Below are 17,372 nucleotides of genomic sequence, written 5' to 3'. Positions count from 1 at the left end.
ACCACCCCCCCCCCCCCCCCCCCCCCCCCCCCCCCCCCTAACCGCCACTCGGTCCTATTGTTATTTCATTTTATCATGTATTGCAGTCAATAGTCAGATCCAGCAGTCCAGCTAAGATCAATTGTGTGTGTGTGTGTGTGTGTGTGTGTGTGTGTGTGTGTGTGTGTGTGTGTGTGTGTGTGTGTGTGTGTGTGTGTGTGTGTGTGTGTGTGTGTGTGTGTGTGTGTGTGTGTGTGTGTGTGTGTGTGTGTGTGTGTGTGTGTGTGTGTGTGTGTGTGTGTGAACTACAACTCAACGGAACAAATGTAATCATGTGCAGGATTGAGTGCTCCCACACACATATCATGTTCACACACACACACTATTTTGCCCCTCCAGCATTCAGGATTAAACTTCCCACACACTCAGCATGTCTCAGGTATTACCTGCCATTGTGACGCCCACATGGCCAAAAGCGGCCCTGATTCTGGCCCTGGGAGATTTACTGCATGTTATAGTCTTTTCTCTATTTACTCTTGTTGCCTCTCTGCCTCTATAGAATTCACGAATAGGTAAAAATGTTAACTAAATGGGCTTCATCCCACTCATGTTCCAAATCGGGTCTTTTTTATAGTGTTTATGTTGAACTACAGTATATACTTAGTTTCTATCAGCTGTCAGCACTATAAAAAGCGCTATTTAAATGTCATGATTTATTATTATTATTATTATAATAGTTATTAGTTCTTTTTGTGAGTTAGTTTAGACAAAACAGAAAAACTTCTGGTGATTCAAATGCAGGATTTTTAAATGTCAGAAGGATGATTATGACAATGAAGCTTTTAGAATCAAACCTTCAGCATATGTTATCGATAAGATAAAGATAACTCCATTTAACATTGCTGGATACCAAATGCAAAACAAAGAAGACATCACTGTCACCCCTGACCTCCTCTTTCAGAAACATTGCTGCTTTACGCCATTTTCAAGCTTCTTTATTCTGCTTCTTCCGTATAGATGATAACTAACACGGTCACGAGAGGTTCTTGTCCGTTAGAAATACTCGTATTAAGTGATTTAAAGCATTTAAACTCAACTATGCTGTCGTTTTTGTTGGAAGTCAGACTGAATTTGTCTCCTACCTGTCAACTGAAAACATACTCCAGTTTCGTCTTACTGTTTTAAATGCAATCTTTGCCCACATCTTGACCTGCGTACCGGCTTCAGCCCCCTCAGATTCCTCCGCTGTCTCTGACACCTGTAAGCCTGTCCATTGATTTTTGAATTACATAAACACATAACTCAAACCACCCATGTCTGCATTTGGATCCTGTTTTCCCCGCTGCCTGTTATTAGAGCTGTTAAACCTCCACTTCCTGCTGCCGCCAACCATTTTGTTATTGCATGAAAGCAAAAAGCGCCTGCATCGCGGTTCGATCATGTTTTATTACTGAGAGTACTCCGTATAATTCACACAGTTTGATGGACTGAGGGTTGCCAGCTGCAGATCGGAGTGTTTGGATGTGTTTCAGTGTGCTGAGCTGGCTTTGGCTTCATGCAGCCGCCCTGCTGTTAATTATATAAAAACATTTTTTTCTTACATCACAGCCTGCAGAGTAAGCTGAGTTAGCACAGCTTTTGATTCTCATAATTGTCTAAATGAGCCAGATGAGCTCAAACTCTGCCTTCATGTTACCTAAATGATGAGAGATCTTGAGCATGCACTGCAGCAACATTGAATTTGAGAAACTCATGGGGATATACATTTTTTACTTGGGAAAATAAGCATTTAGGGGTTTCACAGGAAAAGTGGCACCTGTTTTTTTTTGTCATACAGTATGGAGGACGTGGAAAACTATGTGTGAACTCAACATATCATCACCTTGTATAAACGTTTTATATTGAACTTGTTGAAAGCATTTCCTTCACATCTAGCAGTTACAGAGAAGATATTCACTCCCATTTTGTTCTGTTTGGTCTCCACCAACTCCCAAATAAATGATAGCTCTTAAGCTGCTTAATACTCCACTATTCTCTCCAGCTTGTCTCTTACTTCTGCTGTTTGCTCCTAAGTAGTGTTACGTAGCTTTTAAGAGCTTTTTAACAAAAAAGGACACTATGAAAGTGGTGGGATTGGACCTGAACAGGAAAGTTGTGGGCCAGACAGATAAACATTGATCTGAATCTCATTGTAAAACGCTGTGAAGATGAGGTTGAAGTTATTTTAAATTGAACTGTAGATACATGGTTGGAATACAAATATGTATTACAAGTGATGTTAGAATCACCGGATTTGATTCTACTTGTTTTACATGAACAGCATCAAACACTCTGAAAGATTATAACTTGAGAATCAGAGTCAAACTTCAAACCTGTAGCCCTCCTGTTCCAATCCCACTTCAGTCAGACAGACTCCTTCTCTTCTGCTTTAGGCTAAAAACTTATTTAATTTAAAAATATGAGGCCTTCCTCCTCTACCCACTTCAATATCAACTCAAAAGGAAAAAGTCAATTTATCTGGGTTTTTTTCTTCTTTCTGAAGTCTGGATTTTTCTCCTTTTTTAGCCTTTTCTCTTCAATCAAACAAGCCTGGAGTTAAAAAACTGACTGTTGCAAAGTAAGGTTTTAAACAACACTATATTCTCTTTTTCATAATGTAACTTACTGTGTTTAAAACCTACAACCATGGCAAAATAGGATTTCCCCCCAAAACCAGGGTCACAATGATGACTCAAAACTCAATACCTCATTACCATAATGAAACATTTAATAAATATTAGCGCATCAAAAGAGTTAAAAGTCATTTTCACTTTTTGAGGTGGAAGTGACAGAAGCCATTACTCACTTCTGCTTCAGTTCCCAGCTTTTAATCTAAATGTTATGACCTTGTGTGTCATCTCTGTTCAGACCATCTTTATGAACCTCTGAGCTTACTAAGATTGTGTCATTTTTTTCTACTGATTAATTCCGCTGCTGTTAAAGTTCACTGAAGTATTTTTAGATGAACTTCATAAGCATACAGTGGTGTCATTGTTGTAGGCGTACCTGTATGTTAGCATCGTTAGGGCTCACTCACCAAAAGGCCATGGGATTTTTGATAGTTTAAGTATATGATGACATAACAGTTCACAATGTGTTTTTCCTTCCTGTCTGAAGCCTCCACAGAAATTAAACGTGTCCCAGGTTTCTCTCCGCTCTGTAGATCTGTGTTTTTCTGGTTGATCCGAATGTGAACCGTTACACAAACAAGTCACGCTCCTCTCTAATGGGCCCTTCCGTCATTCCTGCGCGACACTCTCTCTCTCTCTCTCTCTCTCTCTCTCTCTCTCTCTCCACATTCACACACAGCCGCTTCCTGCTGGACGATTACGGTGATGAATGAGTGATGGAGAGCGCCGTGTGACCGCCGGCATCTCTGCATAAACAACAAACCATAAAATAAGAAAAGGAGACGGTGCACAGAGAGTGATGGAGGAGAGTGACATCAGCTGAGGACACTTCAAATAAAAGTGCACACAGACCAGAGGCTGGATGTAATCATGATCCAAAGTGCTTAGCAGCGAATTCCGCACACATTTCATACTGAGATTATTAGATAAGAATTTAGAAATCATCCTCGATCACTTTGTGGCCATCATATTATATATTTATTTTCCTCTTGTTCCTTTCTCTCTTTCTCTTTTTGTTTATTTCCTCATGCCATTCTTCATTGTAACACATTTCTCCAGTGTGCAAATACAGCAAGTATCGGTAGGGGTCTCAACACTTTTAAATAACCCGTAAACTCTATGATACTGCCGCTGATTGTTAGATTAACAATACACTTAAAGGGGCCCTATTATGCTTTTTGGGCTTTTCCCTTTCCTGTAGTGTGTTATAAAGGTTTGTGTGCATGTAAATGGTCTGCAAAGGCTAAATTCCCAAAGCTCCCGCCAGAGGGAGTGTCTGAGCATAATGGGGCCCCTTTAAAGTGGACCTATCATGCTATATTTGAATAATATAGTGTAGGACCATACCTATATAAGGCATATTTATACTTTTTTTTTGCAAAATACCAAACAGATCATGCATTTTAGCCATGCCTCATTTTGCTCAATTTGACATTTTTTAGCTCTGGATTTGCAAGGGCAGATTCAGTGAGAACAGCACCATCTACTGGCCTGGCATATGTACTACAGCGTCTCCAGCGCTTTCGAACGGCAATGGCCGTGGCTGTCTCCTCCTGATTGGTGGAGTTGGCCCAATAGCCGTAGCGCCACTGTCCTGACGTCAGGACAGTGTTCAAATCTGGATCAGTTTTTATCAGATCCGTTGCAGCCCCTTTTTTAGAGATTTGGGTATGGAGGAAAATAGAGAGGGTTGTGTTTTCTGACACTTGGTGAGTTCCCTGGAACACCGGGGACACATATTCATGTATAAAAGACGTACAAAAGTGCATTTTGCATGATAGGTCCCCTTTAAGGTTACTACATAAGGGTCAAACCAAAGGTTATTGTACATTTCAGAAAAGAATAGTTGTGCCAAAAGCTAAAAAGTGTCATCTTGTGAAGTGATGCATACTCTTCTGCTTCATAGTGTGAAGTGTTTTGCCTGACTGAATCTTATTCCTTTAACCAGTGATACTGTAAGAGCAGGTAGGTATTCAAATAAAAGAAGCAGCATGTTTACACTCCTGTTTTCTGCTCTCTCAGCCTCAGACCGCTGTGGGCGCAGATGAGCTCCAACCAAAAATCTATTTTTGTCCCAGACTTCAAAGCCAAAGATAGTTCCAACATAAACTGGATTTTTGCATTGGTAAAGCCCTTTCCCCATACTGAGAGCACCAGCTACAGAAAGAACAAATTACACATTGTGTTTACGAGCTGCCTGAATGTACGTCAGGTCCGTTTAAATATTCAAGAGCAGAGCAGACGTGTGTCTCAGTTTATTTAGAGTTTCACAGAGTGACGCTGGTTGGGCTGAGTAATTTGTTCATTTCATCCCCGCTATGATATTCTGAGATATGTTTTAAAATGTTCCTCCATTTTTGTGTCTCTTCATCTAATAGCTCCATTTAATTATTCTATAAATTATCTGTATGAATCTGGCAATACTGAAGAGTCTGACCAAGCACTTTGAGAGCTAGAAGAACAACATTAAGATAACGAGTTCATTCTAACTCACTTTAGCTCTCTATAAATGTTTTATTAGATGTATGTGTCGTTTTGGCTCCAAAAAGGAAGAAACACTAGATCTGAGCCCTAATATCCTGTCACAGTCCAACCCCCTGTGCAGTCGGACTGCAGGGACTAATCCCTCTAGACATTTTCATTCAAATAAAATGCTTCCATACAGGTTTACCATCAGGGAAACCATTCCCTTTTGTAATTCTAAATCACATCTTGCCACAATTACAGAAATCCAGGAATATGTTCAAGACCCTGGATTCTTTACAACAAGAGAAACAGTGTTTTATTTTATTTCATGTAAATCACCTTTTAATTAGATGTCTGGAGTCAAAACCAGCATCTGAGTTCTGTATTCTTGTCCCTGATATGATGTTGTTCCTGGGCAAATCCAATTATAAACCTCATTAATTTGATGTCAATTTGTTTTTATTCCTACTCCTTTTAAATGACTATGGTTTAAATCCTTTGAGAGAAGCTGTAAATGAAACATAAAGAGATATGTTTACTCTGGTACAAGACTTTAGGGTCGGCAGGACACTTCTTGCTGACAATCTTAGATCATAAAACATGTTACGTATTAAAAGTCTTTGGGGAGCAAGTGTTTACTCTTCCAGCAGAAATCCGTTTAGCAGACGCCCTTCGCATAATCATTGAAACAAATTGGTTGAAAGAAATTAAGATTTGTATTTGTAATGCAGTTTTCAGAGGACACAGACAACATATTTCACATATTCAGCAACTTCAAATAAATGATATTAACCATGAATATACAAATCCAAGATCTGTATTTTGTTGGTTTTGAATGGCTGAAGTGCAGTCGAGTCTTCAGTCTGCGATGGAAGACGTGTAATCTGCTGTCCTGATATCATTGGGGAGCTTTTCCCCCCATTCAGGAACAAGGAGAGCTAACAGGTGTGCTTCTGTTGACAACATGATAATATAATACCATTGTCTTAAAGCAAAATTGGGCAGCCACTGGTAACTATAGTGAACGGAGCAAACGAGAGGTGTTTTGTTGATCCACCTTTTTATATACAGTACGTTCACAGTGTCATTTTTTGTCATTTGGTTTGTCTTATAATCTATCACACGCTTGTGCGTCCGGGAAGAGGATTCCTTCTCTTTCGCTCTCCCCAAGGTTTCGAAAAAAATGTCCCCATTCTTTTTTGGGAGTTTTTCCTTGTACGATGCAAGGAGTATAAGGAAAGAGGGTGGTAGCTGTATACGCCGTGAAGCCCCCTGAGACAAATGTGTTATTTCTAATATTGTGCGGTATAAATTCAATTTGATTGATTTATTGATAGTGTGTGATAACTTGGGGAGGCTGCTGGTCTTTGATAAGCACATTTCAAGGATTAAATCAGGACAAATTGTAGCCACTTGTAGCCTAAAGTAGTTGTTTTAATCTCACATTTGTCTGACTGGCTCTTTTCGAAAGAGTGGTATAGGATGGTGTTTTTGTTGGCTATGTTTTTGTGGTCCTTCTGTTTGGGGCAGAGCCAATCCCCTCCAGGCTCTGCATGCTAATGTTTCTCCATAAGCATGTGCATCCTCACATCTGCATTAGGATCTCTCCGGAGAACGCTGCTGAGCTCTCAGGAGAGTGTGAGGTTAACTATAAAGGGGCCGCACTGATTTAATGCACAGCGGCTCTCAGATAACCTCTGCAGTGTTGAACTCAAAGAGAGATCTGCTAACGGCAGGAAATATTCTGTGCTTTAAAGCTGGTGATCACAACTAAAGGTGTACTATATAACTGAAAAATAAAGACAACACTCATGGAAAGACAACACAAATATATATAACACAAACATTTGATGTCCCTGTTTTCCAACCTGTTACCATCTGGGACAACCTGGTAGTCTGCTACTTTTTAGACGAACACAAGTTTTATGTTTTTGTTTTGAGTCAATTTCACAAACACACACAAAAACGGTGCTTTGCTCTTCATTGGCTATATTTAAAAAACGCTTGGAGGACGCAGGTGTGCACAAGCTGGCAGGAAGCAGCTGTTACACATCCACTGCTTCCACTGCCATGAGAATATAATTTTTCAAGCCATTTTAAGATGACACAGACATAGCAACATTATACAAAGCTATCAATGTCAATCTGTTGACATTGTAGAAAAGCCCACAAATAAATAACTTTAACAAGCACAAGGGGCAAAGCTTGAAAATATGGAAGGGAGATAAAGTGCCATTTTAAAAGATGTCAATAATGGTCATTAGCTGTTAGCCAGCATTTAAACAGTTTCTGAAAATCAGGAGGAAATCAAATTCAAGTGGTTTCACTGCTGGAGATGAATACCCTTCTGATTACTATGAGGCCTGGACTTCCACTTATGCCAGTGTTCAATAGTGTAACCTAATTACATAACCTATTCAGCTCAAAAAGCTATTAAATTAACTTTGCGTTATGTCATCAGGAAGTTCTTATAATTGATGATGTGATTAATCAATGCAGGCATAATGTCACCTCAAACTTTCAATTCGAAAGGCCTTAATACGCGATGCTGATTTAATATAACTCCTTATAATCTCTGTAGTAATCATATACTGCGTTAATATGACAGCTGTTCATCCGAGTGTATCTTTAGCAGCCATTTATCTCTCTCGCCGCCTCTTATGACTCCTCACTTCTCAGACGCTGACGAGAAAGAGAGCCATTCAGAAGCATTAGTCATAACTCTGTGTTATTCTGTGAATGTGTCACGCAGGACTTCAGACTGTGAATGAGACCATATGTTGAGCAGACAGAAGGATGGAATAATTGGGTCAGAAGAAATTAGGCTGAATGTGAGAAATCTGTCAGGCCATTCAACCAGGAGCCACGTGGTCAAAGCTCTCATCGCGCAGAGCTTAAAGACGCGTCGCACTGCCAACAATAACTGCAATGCCAACATGTTTTTTTATGACTTTTTTAAAACCACTGGCTGCCAAGTCTATAAAGGCATGGATCTGAGTGAAATAAAGTTGGTCTAATGTATCAGGACATTTTTTATTTTCAATTGAGAGAAAGCAGCAACATTTCTTTCTCCAAGCACTTTCTCTGATCAACCCGCTGCCCTACCCTTATTGCCATGTGCAGATATTGTAGAAAGGGAGAATTTATTGAATTGGAAATACAAATCTGGGTTTTTGCAGTCATTCAGTACTGACATTCTTCTTTTTCTATACTCAGTTCTAAATAGTATTTGTGAGGTTCAAGAGGTGAAACAGTTACAAGTCATGTATACAGTAGCATCAAATCCATTCAGTGCTTACAGTGAAACCTCACCTAAAACACCTTTTATCACTTACAGTGGAGCTTCTGCTTATTTTCAATTATTTCTTCTTCAGTGCTTCTACTCCAGGTACAGAAAATACTCTAGGTGCTTCCACTTAATCTTTTAATGCTTATAAACCCTTTTTAAAATCTCCTTGTAATACTTTTATTTAAAACATCAGACGATTTGAATTGTTTGAAATGCATTTTTCAAACAAATGATAACCTCTTCTAGAAAATGTACATTTCATATAATAAATTAGCTTTTTTGTGAAAAGAAAGTGAAGGGGCCCTATTGCTTTTTGGGGTTTTCCCTTTCCTCTAGTGTGTTATATACTGTAGGTTATGGTCCATCTAAAATCCCATAGTTCCTCCAGAGGGAGTTTCTCTACGGTTTTTCGATACACTGGAGTGCTCTTCACTTGACTGTTGAGATTGTTGTTGCCATGATACCATGAAGTCGCTGAAGTTAATTCAAAGTGATGGTTAGTTAATGAAGGTTCATTGTATTTGATCGAGTAACATCAGCATCATCGGCTCACTTGTGACAGATTCTTGTTTTGATTTATACACAAAGACAGTAGACTCTTTGTTCTCTTCAGACATGCGGGAAAAAGAAACCCACTGGTGCAAACTTTTAAATGACTCAAACCACAGTCTACTTGTCATAGTTAATTCAATTACAAGTGTTTATGTTACCGGTTATGCCTGCAGGCAGCCGCGGAGATTTGATGATAAACTACAGAGAGGAGACTTTACTTGGCTTAGGATCTCTCAGCAGCAGCGGCTGTATGAGCAGGAAGTGTAGATGAATGAAAGCAGAGTTTGGGAGGTAAAAGTGGTCGTTAGGTAGATTATCGATGGACAGCAAGGTGTGCAACTCCCCTGCCTTTTGTCTGTAATTCCAAGATTGATTCAGCTTCCCAGTTATTGGGAGCCTCATCATTTTAACTAAGAATAACACTTGCATCACCAATAGGAGGGCTGGGTGCCTGCCTGCCTGACAGCCATTCATTCCCAATGTAATTAGTGTGTAAGGGGAGCCAGGAGAGAGTGGCGCCAGACTCAGGCTGAATAATACAGGGGGGGGGGGGTGTAGAGCACTGATGGATAATTTAACATGGATCTCCAGAAGACAGTACCTGAGTGTACTGCTAAGGAATTTCTGTGAATGTGCTCAAGTAGAGAAAGTCTGACAGATTTTCATAATAACAAATATTCATTTGTCTCTCACTCTTTTAGGGAAAATCCTTTATCTCCCATGATTAATGTGCAATGCTGAGCGTAGAAAGCGGGAGATAGAATTATTATTCATAGTATTCATATGAAAGTGTTCTGATAAGCACCATGTTGTTCTTTCCCCTGCAGATAATTTTCCGCAAAATCAGTGACGTGAAGAAGGAGGAAGAAGAGAGGCAGCGGGCGAAGAACGAGGTGCAGCTCACCATCCCGCAGGACCACCCAGTCCGGAAGCTGTTCCAGAAGTTCAAGCAGCAGAAGGAGCTGCGCAGCCAGGGGGCGACGGCCACCTCACAGCTGGACGTGGAGAAGAACCAGCTGCAGGTGGAGCAGCACCAGCAGCACCTGCACCCCCACAGCCTGCAGCTGGGCCACTCCAGCCTGCAGCACTCCCTGCCGCTCAGCCTGCAGCGCCCCCCCTCCTCCCTGCAGAACGGCGCTCCGCTCAGCAGCAGCGTGCTGACGGTGTCTCAGGTCACGCCCATGCACAGCTCGCTGGTGTACGGCGATCCCCCCGTAAAGCAGAACAACTGTGACATCATGGAGCTGAAGCCCAGTGCCGGGGGGGCTGCAGGGGAGCAGACTGTCAGGGTGAAAGTCAGCACCAGCCCCGCGCTGACCAAACCCGTGGTGAAAGCCAGCGCGTGGATGCGTCTGAGAAGCAACGCTGCGCCAGTGGAGCCCAGGAAGGAGGGGCTTAACAACAAGGCTGTTTCCGTGGAGATGCTCTCTCAGGAGGGCAAAGGTCAGGAGGCAGGAGGCGGCGGGGGTGTAGAGGAGGGCGGGGTGTCCAGCAACAATCCGCTCCGAAAGACAGACTCATGCGACAGCGGTATTACGAAAAGTGAGCTGCGGATAGACAGGGCGGGGGAGGCACGGACCCCCGCTGCCATCTCCCCGCTCCTCCACAGCCCTCTGCCCGGGGGGGCGGGGTCCCCTCACCCTTTCTGCCCCATCCCGGAGCAGGCCCTGCAGGCGGCGCTGCACGAGACGCGGCTGGAGCTCCGGGAGGACATCCAGATTCTGGGGGGCCGGCTGGGCGCTCTGGAGGGTCAGGTGGCCGAGATCATCAAACTGCTGTCGGACAAGAAGAGACCGACCCCCGAGAGGCCGTCGGCACACAACACACCCAAAACCAAAATACAACGTCAGGACATTTTCACCGTTTCTAGGCCTGTTTCTCCGGACTCAGAGAAGGACGAGGGGCTCTGAAGGGGGCTCACCCAGTGGTGTACCGGAGCCAACACTGATCACATGGCACATTGTTCTACTATGATCACGTTTATCCATTTTTGGGCATCAGTTACGCCACTGGTCGTAATCCTCCGAGGTTAAAGTTTCTAACATTTGCACACTAACTTTTATCTCCGGGTCGAGTGAGAGTCCTCTCTCCGTACTGACCTGGGTCCCGTTTTTGTGATTGTACATACCTCTTAATGCATGTCCAGCTGGATTCTGGTCTGCCAAATAAACAACTACTGATCGTACTTACTATACGCCTGTATATTATGCAGTTGACTGCATGCAAATCTAATTTAAACAGACATTTTATTGAGCTGCACTGTACATATGAATTTTTTTCATTGATAATTGACTATGTGGACATTCAGGGTTGCATACAGGTAGCACTATAGACATTGAGTAAGAAAGGGGTTTACTGGCAGAGGGATTGTGCATGGATTATTTATAAATAGAGGAATCGAAATGGGATGTTTTTTTTTTCTTTGCCTGTGAGATGATTCTGCTTTTGCCTCACCCTCCTAAGAACACAAATGTGATGATGAGCAACACTTAAGTGGAATTTTCTGGTATGTTTTATATTATCAAATTTGCTTATTATAATAACTGATTTTCTATTTTTGATTACAAAAATGTCCTTGGCCTCAGTTTGATATCGGGGGAACCCTTAAATGGATATTTTGTTAGGATCCTCCTCGTGTCTATGCATCGCTCGGGTACGCCGAGAGAATATTATACCTTAAGTTATCATGTCTGTGAATGAAGGATGTTTCCTCCTCTTTTATTGGTCCATTCCTCTGCATGATTCAGGGATGGCAGAATGCACTTTGGGTAAGGTTTGGTCGACGATGAAGGCTTAGGGGAAATAAACCAATTTAGTTCACATTAAAGATCACTCACAGCACCGAGACATGTAATCCCTCAGCCCCTGCACCACACACGGCAGTCTTAACCAGCGAGCGTCGCTCTGAAGCCCCGCTCTGAAGCCCCGCTCTGAAGCCCCGCTCTGAAGCCCCGCTCTGAATTCCATTAGCAGCTTCGCCGCAAAGAGCTCGAGTAATAAGAAATGGAATACTGTACTTTTTATGATATCAGTTTTCTAAATCTGCATGCAAAAGGAGAAGTTTTATGCTCCAGAGTGCGTACTTATACATATACAGACACACACACACACACATATATATATATATATATATATATATATACACACACTCTTCATGCACACAGTGTGGTGGCATCTCTTGATGTGAACCCCAAAGGCCTTTCTTCACAGAAAGGGAGATCAGAAGGTTTTTCAGGTCTTGTGAGATTTAGACGCTGTCCTCCCTCACACTACATTATATCAGCACTCATTTGACACACACACACACACACACACACACACACACACACACACACACACACACACACACACACACAATCATATGTAATAAGAATAAGGAAGAACACAGATGCATGGTGGTCATCATGTAAGGTTCAAATTGTTTGTAATGAGCAGGTTCATGTCATTCCTGCTTCATTATCTACAGTGTGAGTGAATGGACAGGTGGCAGAAAACAGTGAATTAGAGGTTTTAATAATTGCCCAACGGACCTTGTTATGGCTAATTCCTGTTTGTCATTGGCTCTAGGATAAACTAATAGATGAATTTGGATGTTTGTCTGTATTAGACAGTCAACAGTAGAAACAACTGAAAACGATGAGAGGAAGACGGTGAATAACAAGCAAAAAAAGATTCCCTTATCCAACTTTTACTAAGGATATAGTTGTTCTCGGTTGGCACCTTAAACCTCTAGGTCACAGGGTCCGCTAGCAAGTGATATATTTTTTTAAAAGATAACAAATCTAAGGAAGAAATATATTTTTGCATACCTTTCAGTCTAGTGCCATACTCGGAGTACTCAACATGCCCCAATTCAACAAACACAGGATGATAGGAAAAGAGATTGGTAGATATCATATACCAGTATAATACTGACGTGGTCAGGACTTCAGATGTTAAAGATACAATGACGGGTATATCAGAATGTATTTGCCCTCTTTAAATAGTTTCACAGCATCAGTGACGTCCTGCATGACCGGTTGGATGCCAGGATGTTGACATTGCTGATCCAGGAAGTCTATAGGCCGACATATGCTTGGAAATATTTGCTTTACGCTAAATATATGTTCCTGTAGATGACACGTCTATGTGGAAAATATTGACTATTCTAAAATTGCCACACTTCAAGATGGGACAAAAAGCTTTCCTCAGAGAAAGCAGTTCGGAACATATTAATATAAGATAAGCAGTTTAATGGCTTCTGTTTTCTGTACCATCCTGCTTCACACACGCAGAGTTTCCCCTGCTCTTTCTGCTGTTGGCCACTGAGCGGATCCCTTGCAAGAATCAGGGGTAAGTGCCTTGCTCAGAGACACGTCAGCAGCAGTTTCAGGCAATCTGGCCCCCCACTATAAATGCAGAAATGTATCTATTAGAGTCTTTCAATGATGGCTATTACTGTACCTGTGTTGAGCATCACATACCAGTTGGTTTCATATCCTTTTATCTCACGTAGATGTCACTTATATTGAATATCATGCAATGCTATGCAACAGTTTATTCTCTTACAGGCTGAATATGGACCTTTATCGTCCGATAGTATATCATGTCAATAGGCAAGCCAGTATTACATTTATTATTATAGATATATCTGTATGCGGGATGGAGGATGCGTTACCGTGTGTAGATAAGATATCTTTATTTATATCCAAAAAAATCAAACATGACACATAACACACCAAAAGATTAGTAGAATATAATGTTTTTTAATTTTTTTTATGAAAGGCAGTTAGTTGAACACCTCCCTCCTACACTCAAGTTTTTGACAGGACAGCTCCAAAACAAACACCCAAACTCTGGTTAACTTCACTTGTATTTTAAATTATCGCCATCATGCTAAATTGCTAACAACCAGCTAAAATAAATGGACATCCTTACTGTTTTTTAAGTAAAGCTAAGTCTGTCCGATCTGATATGGTTCTCTGTCTGCTGATCATTTCTCTGTAAAAGCCTTGAAGAGGTAACTTGATTTGACATCAGTCAGTGTAGAAAGACCACATATCACATCTAAAAGTGAGTTTATTAGGTTTTCTGAGAAGTAGTTGAAGGTTTTTCACGATGATTGCAAAGAGTACAAGCAGGTCTGTATTAATAGAGTTTGTGAGAAGACTGAGGTTGTCATGACCTGACATTCTGGTACAAACTGCAGGCTCCTAATTCCACTGAAAAGACACAAATAGTGATGAAGAAATTACATAAATTACAATCTTTTGAAGAAAGAACAAAAAATTAGTTTGCTTTCAGATATTTTACTTTTCGATCAGACGGCTTACAAAATCAAATATAATTCAAAGTATACTGCTAACTTGTACATAATGTCCTGAAACATATTTTCTTAAACCACCTAAACATGTACAGTGAAACAGATTTTGTTTTCATGCCACTGAAATTAAAATGAGTTAAAGTCTATACTTACTTCAAGTGTGTTAATACTGTGACAGATGGAGCACATGAGAAGTTCAGAGCCCCAGGGGAAAATACAGTATTGGATCAAATTGCTTATTTTAGATTTGCAATACACTGATTCTATTTTAGGAGATGCTCCCTCAGCGGTTAAAGTGCATGATGGGATAGATCTGCAGGACAGGGACTCGTAGGCAGTGTGAGAGTTTCCCTGTCAGTGAACTCGCCTGAAACTTTACCACCTGCCTGGTTCTGTGAGGAGACACCAGCAGCAGGAAGCTCATATCCTTCTTTATTCATTTGACGAGAGAATGAAGGCCTGTAATCTGAGCCCCGCACAGACACACACAGACACACACATACACACACACACACTTTTCAGCGCAGGATTTTTCGGCTTTGCCACTTGAATGTACACCCCACTGTCCCCTCTCTGCTCTCCCAGACTTTTCACTGGGAGCAAAGATGATTATTTTGATGTCTCCCTTTGTTTCTTGAAATAAGTCTCTTCTCTGACAGTATCCTTCTTGACACTGGAAGGAGGTCCTCCTGTCTCCCCTCTCTGACAAAAACCTCCTCTATCTTTTAGTTTCTTCTGCTCTCTTTCTCTCTGTCCCTTTCCCTCTCTTGTATCACCCTCTCCTCAGCATGCTGATGGTGTCATGCCCACTGACTGCCACCACAGATCCAGCTCTCTGGGGATGGGCGAGCTCGACTGAGGGGCCTCATTTATTAAAACCATCCTTTGGCTTTATCCAATTCCACATATTGCATTGAATAATTATGACACTAAAAGTATTTCAAGTCATTCGGAAGAGGATTAGGCCCACATATCTGATTAAAATTGAAGTCAGTATTCTGAGAACAAGTCAATATAAAAAAGATATTTGAATTTATCTTTTCTGAATTCCGAGAAAAATATTAGTTCTAAGATTTTTCAGAAAATAATTTAATTCTTTATTTTTTGTCAGGATTCTGAGTTTAATCTCAGAACAAAAAAAAGCTCAGATCTAAAAAGAAAAATCTTGGTTGGCCCAAATCCTCTTCCTCAAAGTCATTTCCCGGATAGTGATATATATTTTATTATTTGATATTTTGGAAAATAGATGCATCCTTTCACAATCTTTTAATTCAGATTCACTCCTAAATCTTTGGATGATTTTAACAGACGGGGCCTCGGGGTAAAGCTTCTCCCTTTTTTTCTACTGGAATGTTTTCTATTTCTACTGTTTTGTTAAAGCGACGGTCGGGAGCAGCACTGAAATCCCACTCTGACTTATGAATTGTTTTACAGTTGCACACATAAACTGTAGTGTCCGAATAATAAAAAGCCGTCTGGGAAACTCTCCATTCTTCCTGTCTGCCTTTGTCTGTCTCGCTCTGTTTTTAGAAACATCTTCCTCTTCACTGTGAAAGGGGCATTAAATAATCAATGACCTTCATTGATCTGTATTGGCTGCCAGTAGGAGCTGAAACTCAAAGAGGCTGCAGGACCACTCCTAACCTTCATCTGTCCTGCCGAGCTGTGTCTGCCTGTAAGTAAAAAACAACACAACAAAGAATTCGACAAACCAAGCTCCTGAAAGTGACATTTTATCAGGTGCAGCTAGCTAATAGTTATGCAGCACACAAGCTCTGCAATAAATCCTCTTTGGGAAGGTTATAATCTTCTGTTTTTGTTTTGTTCCATAACTTTATGATCATTTTGGAGGACATGCACAAGTGCTGTTGAATTATGTTGTATTATACCAAGACGTGTTTCCAATATCTATCCTGTCCTTATTGATATTTGTGGACAAAGTAATATAAATACCCTCCAAAATAACCATGTATAGTTTAATCAACACTTTTCTCAAGGGAACTTTTTGCAAGACTTCATTATTTTTAGCTTAGTACCTGTTAAACTAGCAACTGATTGTTGATTGCAATACAGAACGTAAAATAAAATCAACTGTTTTCTGTTAGCATTTTCTTGAAATCCTATTTTTTAATCTAAAGCCAGTTTCTTAGCACCCATTCTAATAATGATAATAATAAACTCTGTCATTACTAATACAGTATATTCTTTCAAGCTTAAGCACAGAGGGCTTACCATATTCAAATTAACTGATTCATTATTACATTTTCTGATTTCATACAAAGAACATGTCATAAAGAAGCTCTTTCATTTAAAATGTAAGAAAGTGCAAATGATAAATAAACCCATTGACGCTGAACTGTTCATGATGTATGCAGACTATTTGCATGAACATACTGAATGTGCGGCTGAAGGATGAAACTCCGGTCAGAGGAGTGCAGATGTATCCTCCAGACATTCAGCGCTGCAGGTAAGGTAAAAATAGAAATACAGTAAATGGACGTTTTTATTTCTGAACTTGAACAAAAGGATTTTCTCTGCAGGTCACATTCTCTGTCAGGAAACTTCAAAGACTTCAACTCTTGTTCATTTCCACTCTGTCCATGCAGCTCAACCTTTCACACACTTCCATTGTTCTTCGTCTCCTCTTCCTCCTTCATCAAAATACCCCTCATTCCTTTCTATCTGTGAGCAGAATTGATATTACAGGCTCCTTGCTGCTGCTTCTTAAGAGGATCAGTCTAATATGAAATAATCTTTAGTTTAACACCACGGATCACATTAAGGTGCTTTGTCAGTTCAGACATATGCTTTAAGTGTAGTCATATTTAGTTTGGGTTGTTTCAGCATTCAAAAGCCAATTTATTTTCAGTTAGCTATTTACTCTGCCATTTTATCCATTAATCTGTCCAGCTAATCCAATCAGGCTTTTCTCTGACATCAGGGAGCGTTTCGTTGTGTGAGAGGCTTTGAATCTTCACAGCCAATTAAAGTCAGATAGGAGAATTAACGTGGAAAGGAAACACAGAGGAGATATTATCCTGTCAGGAGTCTTCAGCAGCTCCCCCGGCCCACCTGCTGCTCTGCATGGACGCATGAAGCCTCTGCTGTCCGTAAA

The 17,372-nt window shown here is 40.9% G+C and overlaps 1 protein-coding gene across 4 annotated transcripts in view; it reads left to right on the top strand.

Moving 5' to 3' along the window:
* kcnh5b (potassium voltage-gated channel, subfamily H (eag-related), member 5b) overlaps positions 1-11,940 on the top strand; it is a 113,256-nt gene extending 101,316 nt beyond the window's left edge. Inside the window, exons 13-14 of one of the 4 annotated variants that reach the window (XM_034123151.1) lie at positions 9,783-9,977; positions 10,065-11,940. In XM_034123151.1, coding sequence (XP_033979042.1) covers positions 9,783-9,977; positions 10,065-10,865 — 996 coding nt within the window. In that variant the 3' untranslated portion in view covers positions 10,866-11,940. Of the gene's footprint in view, positions 1-9,782 lie in introns of all 4 variants that reach the window. The other 3 variants (XM_034123160.1, XM_034123141.1, XM_034123134.1) reach the window with 3 other exon arrangements.
* The last annotated feature ends 5,432 nt before the right edge of the window (positions 11,941-17,372 follow it).

This window comes from Trematomus bernacchii, unplaced genomic scaffold (assembly GCF_902827165.1).
Source record: "Trematomus bernacchii unplaced genomic scaffold, fTreBer1.1, whole genome shotgun sequence".
NCBI classification, from domain to species: Eukaryota; Metazoa; Chordata; class Actinopteri; order Perciformes; family Nototheniidae; genus Trematomus; species Trematomus bernacchii.
Note: the sequence above shows the minus strand (reverse complement) of the source record. Positions and strands in the feature narration are given on the sequence as shown.